This window comes from Nannobrachium achirus (genome assembly GCF_963921795.1).
Source record: "Nannobrachium achirus genome assembly, chromosome: 16".
Lineage (NCBI taxonomy): Eukaryota > Metazoa > Chordata > Actinopteri > Myctophiformes > Myctophidae > Nannobrachium > Nannobrachium achirus.
In genome coordinates this window covers 59228418-59246964 of record NC_137823.1, presented here as the reverse complement: position 1 = coordinate 59246964, position 18547 = coordinate 59228418, and the positions used below count along the sequence as shown (strand labels likewise).

At 44.0% G+C, this 18547-nt stretch overlaps 1 protein-coding gene across 1 annotated transcript in view; it reads right to left on the bottom strand.

Annotated features, from left to right (window-relative positions):
• clu (clusterin) overlaps positions 1-18547 on the bottom strand; it is a gene marked incomplete at its 5' end in the record, with an annotated part of 51584 nt that overhangs the window by 15136 nt on the left and 17901 nt on the right. The window contains 6 exons of the mRNA XM_080745071.1: positions 6183-6409; positions 8818-8958; positions 9504-9741; positions 14448-14618; positions 15234-15407; positions 16445-16593. Of these exons, the coding sequence (XP_080601197.1) occupies positions 6183-6409; positions 8818-8958; positions 9504-9741; positions 14448-14618; positions 15234-15407; positions 16445-16593 (1100 nt within the window). The remainder of the gene's footprint in view (positions 1-6182; positions 6410-8817; positions 8959-9503; positions 9742-14447; positions 14619-15233; positions 15408-16444; positions 16594-18547) is intronic.

The following is an 18547-nucleotide window of genomic DNA, read 5'->3' as shown; positions in this document are numbered from 1 at the left end:
CACAGAGACCGAGCGCTGGCTGCAGAGTGGCAGAGTTGACACGCCCCCTGGTCGAGGATTCTGTCATTCAGTCTTTTCCCACAACGGGGAGATCTATGCGTTTTATCGCAAGTCCTCATACGTAGAGGACAATTGGCGTAAGCAGGGCAGAGTGGGATACAACTTCAGCGATCTGCTGAGATTGGACCCACAGACCCTCTCCTGGAAGAAGGTGGAGCCCAGAGGGGACCAAGGCCCGGGAATGTTGCTTGGGCCCTGCTGTTTCCCGCTGGGAGATCGCATCGTCGTATTTGGAGGACCATGCCTTACTGACGACCTGTACATCCTAGACTTAAGTCCTAGTCTGAAGACGCTATGCAAGCTAGCGGTTATTCAGTACGGTGTGGAGCGGTCGGAACTCCCTCACAACATCAGGTGGGAACTGGCAGCCATGACGGGAACACGGCAAGACCAAGATGAAAACACATGAGAGGTACAGATTATTTGCCGGTTGTTGCTATTTTATTTTTGAGCGGTGCTAACCGTACCCACGGAGTCGGCATCAGACTAATGTTTCAGTGAACATGGGAGAGGATGTAAATCGCTGCTTCTCTAACAACACATTGTGGATGACAAAGGAAATCCTTCACCTCCTTCAGAGGAAAAGGGATTTGTTCCAGGCAGGAGACCTGGAGGGGATGAAGGTGGTGAGGATGAGCTCAAAGGAGCCACAGCTCTGGCAAAGGTGAGCTCAGCACTAGTAAATCAGGGTAAACCAATCGGAAGCCTCTGTGCCTATGACATCATGGACAAATCAACAAAATCGAAGTGTTTCATTGGTCTGGCTAACTCATGTCATCATCATTAGTGACATAATTTTTGTAACAAAAAGTCTTTGAATATTTCGAACCCTTCTAAGGTTTCTATGTCAGTGGCGCTCAAACCTTTTCATGTGAAGGAGCCCCAAAATGATATGTATTTGGCCACGGACCCCCATCTCAAAATATTTAGTTCCAGGGACCCCCCCCCCCCCCCACCCCCAGAAGCAAAGTCTGAGTTACAAAATGTCTGCTTAAAATACATATATTCAAAGATTTGCACACATTTTCACGACTTTTTCAAAAATAGCAGATCTACAAGCTCGCAGCGCGGGTGCTGTGAGCTTGTATATCTGCTATTTTTCAATAGCTAAAGTATAAAATAAAATAATTAAGGCCCCCTCCAACTTGGGCCTAGTAACTCAGTCCCACTCAGCCCCCCCCCCTTGTGACGCCCCTGTGCGTACCGTCTCAATGTGAAACCTGCCATCCTGGGTCTTGGTGTTGTTGGCCAACTCTGACACCCATCCAAACTGCCTGTTGAACAGGTCCAGGAAATAACGCCTCGCACCGCGAGGCGTTGTGTGCTTGTAGATCGGCTGTTTTCACTAGTTTAAATCATTTTTAAAATGATAAATACAAAACAACAAACGCTTTTGGACATACAAGTTTTCCACCCGACAACGACGAAATATAACTCATGTAATTGGCCCACTGGCTTGTCACTTGTCATGATATAAAATGGCAAATCTTTGAGTAGCAGCAGTGCTATAGAGAGAGATCTCTCTCTCTCTATAGCGCGCAATGAGGGCCTCTACAACTCTTTTTCAGGGGCCCAGCATGTCCCTGCCTCAAGTTGTTTGTTCCCGCCTGGCACCAGTCACACCAGCCTGCCATGTCTCTTCCATCTCTCAAGCGAGGAAGACGGCAAACGAGAGAGAGAGAGGCTGACCCACCAGATGGCCGTCCAACGGGCAAACACGGGCACCAACCTGGGCAGACGCCTGGTGAGACATGAAGCACTCCCACACACTGTGCATTCTAGTCCATCCAATAATACCTTTTGAGCGGTGGTAAACCGCTCCTAAGAGTGGCTGTGCGTGTGTCTGTAGCCTTTTTCCTCAGCGTTTTGTCATATTGTATGTCTGTAGCCTTTTTCCTCAGCGTTTTGCCATGGCAAAACGTGTGTGTGTAGCATAGCCTGTACATCCTAGACTCAAATCCTAGTCTGAAGACGTTATGCAAGCACGACCACCGCTCACTTCACATTTGGTGTGATTTTTTAAAGCAACATCAATGTAGGGTGTATAGTCTACATAGTTTAGCACCATGTCGGATGAGTGATTGCGGGCAGAGTGACAGTCTGCATACCCAGGGGTGTCGCACCAAATTCTGGGCCCTGGGTGGTACAAGGATTCACTTCAATTATTTTGTGTTTCAACTATTGAAAAATCACACCTGTGCGGATCGAGTGCGCGGTGCAAACGCAACACACGTGTCGTGCATATCTCCTTGTAAGGGCCGTTCTGTCTGTGACGTCAGTTACTTTGTGTGCATGAGCATATGGATCTCCATACATGGAGCTATTTTTTTGGGCTGACACACATAGAGTGTTGTAGGAGCGGTTTGCACAGCTCAAAAAAAAATAGAGATTTATATTAACACTTATGTTGCAATGATTTTTTCTCTTCAATGTCTCGCGTTGCCATGGTTACCATAGACTTCCATGTAATTGTGCAATTGTGTAAAAAGTGCACGCCCATGCCTAGATGATGCACCACGTGTGTAGATGCTGTTCACAGCTTTCAAACAAAAAAATCCGCTTGGAAATCCGTTCAGGCATTCATGATTTATCAGCCATTATGTTTTCTTTAGATGTAAACAAACATGGCTGCCATGTTTGAAAGAATGAGTTGGTATGGGGGTTAAACATGCAATTTCGCATTTAAATTTTTTTTTTCAAAAACGGCCCAAACTCGGGAAACTCGGGGTTGGCACAGCGGTAGTACCAATACAAACTCGGGAAACTCGGGGTTGGCACCATATGTGTTAATTGGAACCAGAAACTATCCGCCACTGCTATCTGTGTCCAAACATGGACATAAAGTATGTCCATGCGGAGCGTCTTGGCACAATGTCTTGTCCGTCATCGAATGAAGAAATTGAACTAAGTCTTCCAAGGAAGATCATTTCTCCTGTTCAGAATGGAGAACTTACACCAGGAAGGACCGAACAAAGATTTTAGCAGTGCAGCTGTGCTGTGACGGTCCAGAACAGGGTCTATTGTTTTGGGACAGATGCTAAAAGACCTGTTCATGTCTCATTCTCTGTGTATATTTTCCATCCACAGAGATTGCGCTGGCTCCGTCTCGGTAACCCACGGCATTCCCCCAGTGCTCGCATGGATCATACTGCTGTTCTGATTAATGAATATGTCTACATCTGGGGTGGATTCTGGGCTAATTGGAATACCGTACCTCTAGGCCAGGGGTTCCCAAACGTTTTTGTCTCAGGGCACCCCATAAATATTATTTATTTAATCCGAGGCACCCCTACATTATATTTTTCACTCCCAGCACCTTCGTTTTGTATTAATCATCTATAAAATGTACTAAACTAGTGAAAACAGCAGATCTACAAGCACACAACGCCTCGGCTGTTTTCACTAGTTTTGTGCGACAGTCTTGTATGATGAAGCAGGGCTTTGCTTTAGCAAAAGACGTACACATTTGAAACTTGGATATACGAGGTTTCTGCCCGACAGTGACGATATTTCAGTGATTATGTTGCGACTATTACCACAAGACATTAACTCTGTAGTGCCCTCATGTTGTTTTAATAAGCCACTAGTGGAGGGCCAGCCTCTGCTTATGTCTTAAGCATACATTATTTTATGGCATTATGTGAAAAAGCCTTATTTATAGTACCTTATATATAGTATTTGCATTTGTACTAAACTCTCCTGACAAACCATATTCCACATACTGGAAGCCAGCCAAAAGGGTCGGGTTGGCCCGAAAACCAGGCATGGGTTTTCCTGATTGGCCAAAACCCATTGGCTTCAGGGATTGGCTTAGCTTCACTTGATGTTTGTATTGTTCAACCAATAAAAGTGGTAGAGGAAGACTTCGATATTTAAACACACTGAAAGGTGCGCCGGCTGTGGATGTGCCTTCGGTGTCAGTAGGAAACGAGGTCTACTGCTTTGAGGGTTCGTATGACAGCGACAGCCGTCGGAAGTTCGTCCATATCTTCAACACGGTGTCTCTACGCTGGAGGAAGTTGCGTCTAGTGAGAAGCGGAACCGGAAGAAAGAAAAAAGGAAAGATTTAGGTTCCATTGAGGAGTTCCGCCCCGTGCGGTTGTGCTACACGGCGGTGCTGATAGAAGAGACCGTCTATATCTGGGGCGTTAGCGAGAGAGCCTATCTGTACACGTTTGACGTGGACACCCACGGGTGGCTCAATCCCAAGGTTTCTGGGCGCGTCCCAAAGGTGAGGTCGAGGCTTTCCCACAACGGAGAACTCTATGCGTTTTATCGCAGGTCCTTATACGAAGAGGACAATCGGCGTGAGCAGGGCAGAGTGGGATACAACTTCTGCGATCTGCTGAGACTGGACCCACAGACCCTCTCCTGGAAGAAGGTGGAGCCCAGAGGGGACCAAGGCCCCGGAATGTTGCTTAGGCCCTGCTGTTGCCTGCTGGGAGATCGCATCGTCCTATTTGGAGGACCACTCCTTACTGACGACCTGTGCGTCCTAGACTTAAGTCCTAGTCTGAAGACGCTATGCAAGCTAGCGGTTATTCAGCACGGTGTGGAGTGGTCGGAACTCCCTCACAACATCAGGTGGGAACTGGCAGCCATGACGGGAACACGGCAAGACCAAGATGAAAACAAGAGGTACAGATTATTTGCCACGATATATGAGAAGATGCTAACCATAGCACGCACGCACGCACACACGTACGTACACTTTATGTATTCATTCATTCATTGAATGAACCATAACCATACCCACGGAGTCGGCATCAGACTAATGTTTCAGTGAACATGGAGAGGATGTTGATAGCCTTTGTCAGGTCATCAGTGATTACATTGTTTTCTGTGAGGGCATGCGTTCCTACAAAGAGGATTCGCTGCTTCTCTAACAACAAATTGTGGATGACACCTCCTTAACTTTTTCAATGCCAATCATCTCCCATATCGACATATCGACAACTAGGGGGCTCCCGTCGATCGGCAATTTTTTAGCAATTCTTTGGATATTTTTTTGCAGAGGAAAGGGTCTTACCTAACTGGTGCCATTGTAACGAGTGACCGTGAAAAGCAAGGATACGATCATGACGTCACTGGTTGTTCAGGCCTCCTCTCAGTCCTCTGTGTAAAATCGCCTATTCTGGCCGTTAGCCTCAATACACACTACCATCCATAACGCAGCTTCAGTACGTCAGATTTTGATCCGGTTTGAAGTGTCTGTGGCGTCTATCGCATGTCCCAGGCGATAGGCGATAGGTTAATTACACCATCTAGCGTGCGTGTACTAACGTTAGCTCCCCGGCCCATGTAAACAGACGCAGCAGGCCTATAGCCCTACGTTATCATGAGGCCGAGATCAAACCCTGAAAAGCTGATTGTTGGCGCTCTCTAGTGGTATATTAAATCCAACACAGCCTCTAGCCATTCAAAGACTTGTTTAATGCTGTAATGTAGAACTGAAAAATGAATGATATTCCTGGCAGTATTGGCGCACAGCCATATTTTGGGTTCGCGGGGGAAAAGGGATTTGTTCCAGGCAGGAGACCCAGAGGGGATGAAGGTGGTGAGGATGAGCTCAAAGGAGCCACAGCTGCAAAGGTGAGCTCAGGCACTAGTAGATCAGGGTAAACCAATCAGAAGCCTCTGTGTCTATGACATCATGGACAAATCAACAAGATTGACGTTTTTCATCGGTCTGGCTAACTCATGTCATCATCGTTAGTGACATCATAATTTTTGTCACAAAAAGTCTTTGAATATTTCGAATCCTTCTAAGGTTTCTGTGTCAGTGGCGCTCAAACCTTTTCATGTGAAGGAGCCCCAAAATGATATGTATTTGGCCACGGACCCCCATCTCAAACCCCCCCCCCCCCAGAAGCAAAGTCTGAGTTACAAAATGTCTGCTTAAAAATACATATATTCAAAGATTTGCACACACTTTCACAACTTTTTCAAAAATAGCAGATCTACAAGCTCGCAGCGCGGCACTCGGTGCCGCGCTGTGAGCTTGTATATCTGCTATTTTTCAATAGCTAAAGTATAAAATACATAATTAAGACCCCCTCCAACTTGGGCCCTAGTAACTCAGTCCCACTTTCCCCCCCAAGTTGTGACGCCACTGTGCGTACCGTCTCAATGTGAAACCTGCCATCCTGGGTCTTGGTGTTGTTGGCCAACGCGGACACCCATCCAAACTGCCTGTTGAACAGGTCCAGGACGGAGGAGGTGTTGAGCATCTCCTCCTCAAACCTCCTCAACATGGTGGTGTACTCCTGGGTGAAGCGCTCGGCCATGGCCAGAGCCTCCTCCAGCTGCTCCTTCAGGGGACCCTCCAGGGGGTTCCTGCCCGAACAGTCTGGGGTGAAGAGATCGATTGATCAGTTTACGGTTTACAGTTTAGGCATTTAGCAGACGCTTTTAATCCAAAGCGACTTACAATAAGCAGATAACATCACAATAATAAACAAGATAATATGTCAGTACATCATCAACAATATAACAAATGCAAATGTATATCTATCTAGAAAAAACATAATATAATCAAAGTTCTAAAAACCTAAAAACAAAAACAAATGCTAACTAGCTTCATGTATGGTCGATTGATTGATCGATTGATTGATTGATTGATTGATTGATTGAAGACTTTATTAGAAGTTTGCATAGGAAAAGGTACAGTTTCATGACGGTACAGTACAGTTCACTGGTACAAGGTCTACTAAAAGGAGATCCTAGAAAAGACTAAGCTTATTTCCACAGGAAACCATTTAAGTATCTCATATAACATTGAATGACAGACAAATAGAACACAGTACTATGCAGTAGATATAGTCAAGTAAAAAAAAGAAAGAACAAGAAAGAAACAGTAAGTCTATACAAACAGTAAGTATATACAAAAAAGGGGCAGGGGAGGGTAGGGCTCGGCTAGGTTTGTTTTACCAGTTGCGAACGGCTGCTGCTTGTAAGTGGTTTTTCAGGGCGATTTTAAAGGATGCTATAGTGATCCACACTCCTTTAAGACCTTCGGTAGGGCATTCCACATTTTTGTGGTATATAGCAGAAGAAAGAGTTTGACCCTTTGTTTGAGTTGACTCTGGGTTGAAAGTGATCTGTGGCGCTGCCTCTGGTGTTGTAATTGTGGACATCCTTAACGTTTATAAAGTATTTTGACAGGTACTTGGGTATCATAGTGGTGTAGTGTATCTTGTACACCAGGCCCATTGCACGTTGCTGTACTCTGTCATCTACTCTAGTGCGAGCGTTTCAGGCAAAAATCGTGCACTTTATGAAAGAAGCATGAAATTTGGCACACAGTTAGAACATGCCATATGGAACATTTTTGGCTATAGGGGCATCGCAGATTTGTCTTGGGAAACTTGTGGGAGCCAATCAAAGTTGCTCTCATAGACTTTACTATAAAGCAAAATAATAGAAAAAATAAATATGTTTTACTTTTAAGTAGCATGTGAGGGGTCAAACTAGGTGTTTTTCGGGATTCTGAATCCAATGCAAGCATTTGTTTTGCACGAAAAACGTTCCTTTCCGAGAAACGGCCGCCACAAAACATTGAAAAGTAATGACTCATCACTAAACCATAGTTTTATCGGGTCCGTTTTTAGCCCAAGGAATGTTTTTCCTGCAAAACAAATGTTTGCATTGGATTCAGAATCCCGAAAAACACCTAGTTTGACCCCTCACATGCTACTTAAAGCATATTTATTTTTTGTATTATTTTACTCTATAGTAAGAGAGCCCAACTTTAATTGGCTCCCACAAGTTTCCCAAGACAAATCTGCAATGCCCCTATAGCCAAAAATGATCCATATGGCATGTTCTAACTGTGTGCCAAATTTCATGCTTCTTTCATAAAGTGCAAGATTCCATCAAAATACTGCCCGAAACGCCTGGACTACTCTGAGCCACCCCACTCTTAACTGGTGAGTAGCGGTGAGGTGAGTCTGATAGGGACACAGTAGAAACATGTCTTCATAATGTGCTGCAGAGCTTCAGTCCAAGATGAGATATCTTACCAATCATTAACATCCTCCTAACTGGATTTATACTCACTGCACTGTGGGAGGCTAAATCTGTGTGTTGGTAATGGAAATATATTAACCTGTTAGTTGTCGTCTTAAAGGAGTAGTTCACTCCTTTTAGGCTTTTAATGTTGATATACCAATACCTATAGTTTAAAAGTATTTGGCAGAAACGTTTTGTATTTTTTATGTAATGCCATACTTCATCATGCAAGAGTTTCACTACTTTTCTGTGACACAAAAGTAGTGAAAATAGCCAACCTACGAGCTCACTGTGTCGCATTTCACGTTCGTTTTGAAATAATAATAAAGGAACCTTTTTGGTTTCCCGACCCGACAGCGACCAGCAGTATCTAATATTTGCATGCCTACATTTTCACTTGTAGAACAGTGTTAAGACTGACAGACGAGAACAAAATAGAGGAGACGCATCTATTATGCTATAAGTGTGCACATCTGGTTCTCTTGTAGTGAAGACAAAGTACTCTGGTTATTCGGGGGGGGGGGGGGGGGGGGGATACACTTTGATATAAGTAACGTGCAACACATGCTCCTTCCGACATCCAAACTTTTCTTCAGAAAGAGAGGTGATTTAACGACTCTGAAATCGTAACGACATCGGAAGGAGCACACATTGGCCGTAACCGTAAGATAACATTTGTAAAAAAAAAATTGTCTTCTCTTTTTTTCTGTTAAGAAATCAAGAAAATGCGGAGGAAACTCATCGCACCGATATGTTGGATTTCTTTGCATTTCTGGCATTCGTTGCGTAGCTTGATGCAGCCGGCTGAGTTGCGGCGGATCTCCCTGCACGTCATCTTACCGCCGCCGAACGGCCTGGTGATCACCACGTCCTCGTTCACACTGCCGTCTGCACGCACACACACACACACACACACACACACACACACACACACACACACACACACACACACACACACACACACACACACACACACACACACAGACAGTTATTACTTTTAACCAGTGGTGTAAACCAGCGGTTCTCAACCTTTTCAGGCCGCAACCCCCAAAATAATCATATTTTAACTGGGGACCCCCCACCCTGACAAGCACTAAGAGTTGAGGCATTACATTTTGTATAATACGGTTCTATTGTGAAAACAGCAGATCTACATGCTCACTGTGAGCATGTAGATGGGCTATTTTCACAATTTCCGCCTTGACAATTTGGCCAATGTTTAATTTGTCAGTTTAGAGATATTAAAAAGTCCTTAAATTATCACTTTAGAAATGTGCAGATACGTATAATGTTTTGTTTTCCTTCTTTTTTTGTCTTGACGAATACAAAAAAATATTATTGAACTCAAGTCTCCATGGAGAGAGTAATCGATAGAGAAAAGGTAGTTTTGGGGGTGAACTACTCCTTTAATATTAAATAAACAGAAACCAAACCTTCATTGGTAGGCGCTTCCATTCCTTCATCCATGTCCATCATGGATCCAAACAGGTTCCTGGCCATGCCCATCATGGGGAAGAAGAGGCTCTGGAAGCCAGCATGTGGCTCCTGCAGGGGGGAGCGGGCCACGCGGACCGGCACCGGCCTGTCCAGCCCCCACAGGCTCATGGGCAGACGGAACTGCCCGGGGAACATCCCTGCTGGAGGGTGGAGGGTCCGCATGTGGTCGAACACCTGCAGGGACGCGCAGAGAGTAGCGACTTTAAGCTCGATGATTTTCAGGACGGCAACGCCAGGCGGACTACGGCTGCTATGACGTAATCGCCGTAGCGGTAAAAATGGTTAAGCAAAGCCTCGGCGGCGACGGGTTCCCACCCCTTTCACTGAACGCTTTGGTTCCCATGGCGACGCGTACACGCAGCAGACGGAGTAGGCGCTACGTGGGAAGGGACCTTCTGCCGTAGTAGAGACAGCTGCGGCGATGGCAGGTTTATCTACCGAGCGCGGATCATTTCCGGTTACCGTTGTCATCTGCCGTTGCCGTAGCGTTGCTTAAGGTCGCTAGTGTTAGAGTAGCAGGGGCTGATATTTCTAAAAGGGCCTTCTGGTGAAAATATCGAAAATAGCAGACCTCCAAGCTCACAACGCGTCACAGCGTTGTGAGCTTGGAGGTCGGCTATTTTCGGTGCACACTGAACTAAGCATAATCAAGTCAATACTGGAGATGTGGCGTAACGGCATGGATTTCTACACAGAGAGGGCTATTCTTTCAACATAAGATGCTCCATTCAAGTTCAGGAGAGTTTGGACAGGACAATTCTCTTGAACGCTGCCTTCGTTTATGGCATAAAAGAGGTCATTTGCATTTCTTTCACCATAGTAAAAAAACTGCATTCTTTCTTGGTCTGGAGAGGACACTTTTTACAGACAGCTTTTTACAAGGGCAGGGGCTCAAGCCCCCTTTGATGTCTATGTGTGCATGTGCCTGAACACCTGAGAGACCATACCTTATTCACACCGTGGCCATCTTGGATCACATGACTTCCTGGGATAGCAGCCTGCATTACAAACCATTGTGAACAATGGAGCGATGGTCCCAAAATATGAGTTCTGTTCAACCATTTTCTTTTGACCAAATCGACAAATGGGCGGATGACAACATCAGTATAAGGGTACATCCACAATATTTATGGTAGTTAGGTTGCACTGTTACTCTGTACAAAGACTTGATACAGTATCTGTGGAGACTAGTGCTTGCTCTGCCATCATATTAACTTACTGTATTGTGATCTTTGCATATTAATCAGGAACAATCTAACAACAAATAGTTAATATGATGGTGGAGCAAGCACTGCACAGATAGCAAGTCTTTGTACACAGTAAGGTTGCAACCTAACTTAGCTTGAATATTGTTACCATGGATGTAATCAATCTACTGTATCCCTTCTATTTAATCATTTTGGGGATGTTGATGTTGTCATCTGCCCATTTGTCGATTTGCTCAAAAGAAAATGGTTGAACAGAACTCATATTTTGGGACCATCATGTGATCCAAGATGGCCGCGGTGTGAATAAGGTCTAGAGGCAGACCTATTATTCATCAATACAGCTCAGTGGCCTTGTGGTTAGAGTGTCCGCCCTGAGACTGGGAGGTCGGGGGTTCAATTCCCCGGCCGGGTCATACCAAAGACTATAAAAAAAAATGGGACCCAATGCCTCCCTGCTTGGCACTCAGCATCAAGGGTTGGATTGGGGGGGTTGATCACCACCACCAATGGGGATCCTGTCTGTCTGTCTGTCTGTCTGTCTGTCTGACTGACCAGCTCAGTGGCCTTGTGGTTAGAGTGTCCGCCCTGAGACTGGGAGGTCGGGGGTTCAATTCCCCGGCCGGGTCATACCAAAGACTATAAAAATGGGACCCAATGCCTCCCTGCTTGGCACTCAGCATCAAGGGTTGGATTGGGGGGGTTGATCACCACCAATGGGGGTCCAGGGACTGCAGATGAAAATTAGCCCACGGCGGGCTAACTCTGGCTCATTTACATTGAAGTGAAAACTGACATGTCCATTAATGAGCAAGGTCCCTGTCAAATAAACAGATCTTAACTCTTAAATCCACGTGCGTGTGTGAGTGTGCGTGTACTGTACAGGTTTGTATTTAAACACACAGGAGAGCTGATTAAGATGTTCTAAGCCTTTATTTAATTCCATGGATTATCCTGTGGTCTCCTCTCCACCAGATGATATGCAGTTGTGTAAAATGTGAGTTCAAAACTATTGTAATGAAGCTGTTTGTCTGTGTGTGTCACGCTTTCTGCTCATTTGTCCATCAGATTCAGAGGGTGCTGAAAACACTGGGTGTAATTATGGATTGTCACCAAATCTCTCTTCTATAAACACAATGTGTCATCTCAGAAAAGTATCTATTGTGTCAGTTTTATTAATACAAATACTTTGAAGTTACAGTAACTAACGTATTAATATGAAACACTACTTCTCGAGTTAAGTCTTTAAAAAGTCTTTCTTTATTGATCAGTATTTGTATATCATCGTTGTCGGGCAGAAATGTATCTCCATACTTCATATATGTATATTATTTATTTATTTATTTATTGCGACCGTCAGGGAGCAGTTTACTATGAAAACCTCCACCGGCCGTCCGTCCGTCCGTCCGTCCGTCCGTCCGTCACACCTTTGTGACCATCAACAAACGTCACACCTTTGTTGATGTTTAAATCGAAGAGTCTTGGTCAAATACTTCTGTTGGTTTCTGCACTGATCATTTATACAATTCAGCTGTGTTTGCTTGTGTCATCATGATGAGGTCATAAATCAGCCATGCCCAAATATAGATTTTACGGGTTTACATGCTTACTCAGTTATTCGTTATGTGAAAGTCCTATGACGTCTATGATATCTGACATCATCATACATACATTCCCTTTTATGCCCATAAATGGAGATCCCCTCTGTAGAACCAGCCACTGACATCACTGTAATGTCAGGGGAACCAAATCCCTTTTATGCCCATATATGGAGATCCCTGTGATGCCAGGGGAACCAAATCCCTTTTATGCCCATATATGGAGATCCCCGTGTTGCCAGGGTAACCAAATCCATGTTATGCCCATATATGGAGATCCCTGTGATGCCAGGGGAACCAAATCCCTTTTACGCCCATATATGGAGATCCCTTATGTCATCAATATTAAGCCCATATCTGTGAATATCTTTGGGTACCAGATGTCTCCATATATGGTTAAATGGTCCGATATACATCACTGGCCAGAAGACCAAGAAATGGTGCAACCTCGCCCTTTGCTTTTCTCCCTATAGGCATCTTACTGGTAGGTAGTTTAATGAGGAATGCAGTATGGTGGTAGGTAGGTAGTTATGGCCTTTGATGTAAGATTTTCACTTTCTAGGATAACTATATTTGCTATTCCCAGATGATGCCCTTTTAGGGTACCCCTCATGCCCATATATGGAGATCCCCAGGCTTTACTAATTAACATAAGTTTTATGCCCATATATGGAGATCATTGTCCCAATGTCATCAGATATATGGGCATAAATGGACACAGGCAAACTAGATGGGCTGTATGGATATCCAGATGTGTGATGTAAGTGTTTTATTCCAAATGTGGCACCCCACAGACATATTTCCAGAAACAAAATCCCTTTCATGCCCATATATGGAGATTTCTGATGTCATCAATCCCAGGCCCTGTAAAAAACATGGTTGCTATGGTATGAGCAACTTATGTCTCCATATATGGAGATTCAACTTCAATGAGTAACCATGGCAAACTGTCAACTGCCCGTATGTCTTGATAATTGGTAAAACAAACTTTTGGCCTATTTGTGGAGATAAGCGACCAACGGTCGCTTATCTCCCGATTAGGGAGTCTTACTGGTTTAATAAATTAATGCCCTATTTCATTCTTTGTCGTATTACAGTGTTACGTAAAAGTAGCCAATCTACAAGCTCAAAATTCGTCACATTGAAACCTTGGCTTGGCTTGCTATTTTCACTACTCTTGAAAGATTTTACTAAAATCTTTAGCCTATAATGACATGCCCAATTCTTTTTACAATATTTAACCAATGAAAGGTATTAACCAGCTTTTGCTAATGGTGGGCAGATGTACTACGTTATGTGATTGTTACATTAAATGAAGATAACAAAATCAAATCACAATTTTTGACAGTTTGGGACATACTGTCAAGAATTCCACCCAACGGCAACAATATGTCTTACCTTGTATGTCCAGTCCGTTTGTTTTGTATTTATCATTTAAAAAATGATTTAAATTAGTGAAAACAGCTGATCTACAAGCACACAACGAGGCGTTGTGTGCTTGTAGATCTGCTGTTTTCACTACTTTTGTGCGACGGCCTTGTATGATGAAGCAGGGCTTTACTTTAATCAAAAAACAAATTTGAAACTTGGAGATACAAGGTTTCCACCCGACAACGACACTAAGGGGTGGATATTGGCAAGAATCTCGCGATGCAATACGTATCACGACACTTTGGTCACGAATCAATAGTATCACGATATATTGTGAATCTTTGCGATACGATACTATTGCGATACTATTGCGATATATCAGCTTTAAAAGCTGAAGGCGCTGCTCTAATGTTGTTATTTTTATCGTTCGCAGCCATTTTCTCGAGAGACCTCGCTCACTGAACCGTGGGAAGGGGAAGTACTAGCTACTATAGTACAGCGACATCTAGAGGCAGCAGAGTGTCAGGACCGGACTTCTACCATTGGTTCCTATGCATGGGAACATATTTTATTTTCCTCAAAGTATCGCGATACTATGACCTGAAGTATCGATACAGTATTGGAAAATAAACCATTGCGATGTATTGCCATATCGATTATATTGCCCACCTCTAGGCTATGTTTGTTGTGCTAGATCATCCAGTACCTTCATGCTGTCCATAAAGATGCTGTCCACGCTGTCGGCCACCACAGAGTATTTGTCCTCCAGGTTGTGGAACTGCTCCGTCTGTCTCTGACCCTCTCTCTCCAGAACCTCCATGTTCTCCCCGTTCACCCAGATGGAGAACGGAGACGTCCTGTTCAACACCTCCTCCAGCTGGAGAGGAGAGGAGAGGAGCGGAGGTTAACATGGGACAGGAGAAGGAGAGTAGAGGAGGTTAAAGGAGTAGTTCACCCCCAAAATAACTTTTTTTTAATTGTCGATTTGGTGTCCATTTGTCGATTTGGTCAAAAGAAAATGGTTGAACAGAACTCATATTTTGGGACCATCGCTCCATTGTTCACAATGGTTTGTAATGCAGGCTGCTATCCCAGGAAGTCATGTGATCCAAGATGGCCACGGTGTGAATAATGTCTATTGTGTGTGCGCGTGTGCATGCATGTTTGTGTTTGTCCTGACCTGCGGTCCCACCAGACCCGCTCCACTGCTGCAGGTCCTAGAGTAGTACTGACCTGACGTCCCACCAGACCTGCTCCACTGCTGCAGGTCCTAGAGTAATACTGACCTGACGCCCCACCAGACCCGCTCCACTGCTGCAGGTCCTAGAGTAATACTGACCTGCAGGTCCTAGAGTAATACTGACCTGCAGGTCCTAGAGTAATACTGACCTGACGTCCCACCAGACCTGCTCCACTGCTGCAGGTCCTAGAGTAATACTGACCTGCAGGTCCTAGAGTAATACTGACCTGCAGGTCCTAGAGTAGTACTGACCTGACGCCCCACCAGACCCGCTCCACTGCTGCAGGTCCTAGAGTAGTACTTGATGCAGGTGTTCTTCAGGCAGGGCTTGCACTCCTCCCACAGAGCCTGCATGGTGTCGTTGCACACCTCCTCCTCCTCCTGCTCCAGCTTGGACTCCATCTGCTGGGCCTTACGCATCGCCTCCTGCACAGTGACAGATAGATAGATACCTTTATTATCCCAAGGGGGAAAATCAGTTGCCCGGAGGCAGCACAGCAGTATAAGGTTATTTACAAAGTTACAGAGAAGTAAGAAAAAATACAAATAAAATAAACAAGAACAGAGAACAGTAAAGAGCAAGGTACATCAAGAGAGTGAACGAATAATATATAAATATATATATATATACATAAAGTGTCCTTTAGCACAACTATCAAAATAGTACAGTGTCCAAATCAAAGTGACCATAGCAGTCAATGTTAGTTAGTGCAACAAGTATCTCACTATCATGTCAAACACAAGCAAAATACTCAAAAACTACTAACACAACCTAATAGTGCAGTGTCAAAAAAAAGAGGTCAGAGTCTGTACAACTATAGTTCGGTCATCCTAGAAGGTACCATGGTTCATCACTCTGGTATGTTGCCTACTTGGTTCTGACTGATTCTTCTTTTGCAGAGGCTTGTTGCGACCGTCAGTTCGCAGTTACTATCAAAACTTCCACCTGCTGTCAGTCAGTCTGTCCGTCACGTCACACTTTTCCCCTACTCATGATATCTCCGCCACCATCGTGCCCCTATCCATGCCAAACTTTGCACACACACTCCTTGGCTGCCAAACCATAACCTCCACCCCTCATTTCTCACATGCACCACTTTCGCGCCACCATGAGTCCGATTCTTGCAAAACACATTTTTGGACACTGCTCCTACATATTTTGCCCTAAAATCACGCAAAGCGGTACACAGTAAGTCTACAGTCATGTCATCAACATGGATCTGTCCCATTTCCCATATTCCCTCCTGATTGGCTACCATTGCCTTCTAAAGTTTGTGTATGAGATCTGACGGTCGCTTATCTCCCGATTAGGGAGTCTTACTGGTATAAGCAAATAATAAAACACTGTATTTTCTGTTAAATTACTGATTTCATCTGTAAGTAGCCGTGTAATAAGTGGGATGATGCCTGCGAGTCTGTCATTGGTGATTAGGTTTATAACTCCTCTCCTCTCCTCTCCTCACCTCCTTCTTCAGCTTGGTCTTCTCTAGGTCTTCCAGGAACTTCTTGTGGTCCTCAGAGGACTTCTCCATGACGTTCTTCATCTCCTTCACTCCGTTGATGGCGTTCTCGATCTGCTTGTCCAGATACTTCTCACCCAGCTGAGAGATCTCTGTGGAGAAAGGAAATAAGGATACACTGTAGGTTATGTCTGTGGTGTGTGTGTGTGTGTGTGTGTGTGTGTGTGTGTGTGTGTGTGTGTGTGTGTGTGTGTGTGTGTGTGTGTGTGTGTGTGTGTGTGTGTGTGTGTGTGTGGCATTGTTTGTATTAGTGTCACATAATAGTGTCCTAAGAAGTCCAGATTGTCCAAGTGACAGATTTCCATTGATAAGAGAACATGCCAAGATGCAGCTAAACACTATGGCTGGGTGCAATGGGGACTGATCATATGTCCCACCTCTCAATAGTCTGACCAGGTTAACATCCACCAGGTTAGCATTCACCAGTGTCGGCAGGTTAGCATTCACCAGCGTTAGTTTGACTGAGATTAGGGTTAGGATTAAGGTTAGGTTTAGGTGGTCGGGTTGGAAAAATGGGAGGTCAAAACTATGACATGGCACCGGTGCAATAACCGCAATAGCGCCATACTTCATAACCGCCAGAGTTCATAACCGGATTATTATTATTGTACTATTATTTTTTAATTACTTTTATTATAGTTTTTAATTTTCTCACAAAAAAAAAAGCCATACCGTCGGTAAACACTGATTTATTACTGCGTTAAGTAAAAATCCGCTCCAGCCCAACTAAACACACTATCCTGAGTGCCTGTATTCCCCACCCGTTACCCCTAAACCAGAGGTTCCCAACACTGGTCCATTGGGGACCTCTCGGGGACCACTGATAAGTTTTCCAAGTCTAACTTGCAAGACCCACTGTTGCACAACATTTGTATTTTATTCAAAAAAAGGTTTAAATGATTTTATTTTTGATCCCCCCTACCACCTAAACATCACCATTGGATCCTATTGTTTAGTATTACAATGCACATCCACACAACTTCAAGATCTCTGGAGTCCAGAGTCTGGACGAACAACATCTCACTTTTTCACTGAAGCTATTCCTCACAAAAACAAAAGTAAAAACATCAACAACTTGTTTACTAACGCGCACACAGGATTATGACATTTCTCATTGTCACTCAAATAATTGCATTTAATGATTTAAAGGGATATTTCACTTTCAAAAAAACTTTTGGTCATTTTATCGTCTAATCAGGCTTTTATGAACACCCTGAACAGTTTTTAATTTGCTTCATTCAATATTTAGTTATTTGATTATTAATTTCCCCCTTCCAGGACCTTTCTATACGAACCCATTATAACCTCAAACTCCATTTTAACCATGATAGATTCAATTAAAACAACAGTTCCTTTTTCTGGTGACTCCTGACACCCTCCGAATACGTGAGCAGGCCATGTCTTTTTTTTTTTTTTTTTTTCAATAAAAAATTTTCATTGATTTATATCAATCTGTTGGGGAAATTAAAATGATTAAATACAATAAAATATTATTAAAAAAAAATGAAAAAAGTTAAAAAAAAAAAAAAAACAGCCTGCTCACGTATTCGGAGGAGTCAGGAGTCACCAGAAACAAGCACACAAACATCACCCATTATAGCCCATTTTCGACTGCAGCTTTAGCACCACACCACACCACACCACATAAAAAAGGGGCTCATGTTGTGTAATTATACATGCGTACCCAACCTGGACAACACCCGCACACACACACACACACACACACACACACACACACACACACACACACACACACACACACACACACACACATGACACATGTCCTTGCAAAACATGCTATACAGCAGGGGTCTCAAACTGGCGGCTCGGGGGCCATTTGCGGCCCGCGAGACGATATTTTGTGGCCCCCACCTTAATATGAAAGTTTAATGTTAGTGCGGCCCGCAAGTTTTATTTGAACCTCAAAACAGTGAATAATACAGTACAGTTAACAGTACAGTACATGTTCCATATGTTAAACACAACTTGTTTAAACCAGGGTCCCTTGTTCATCTTATTTTGTGTTAAAATATAAAAAAGATATTT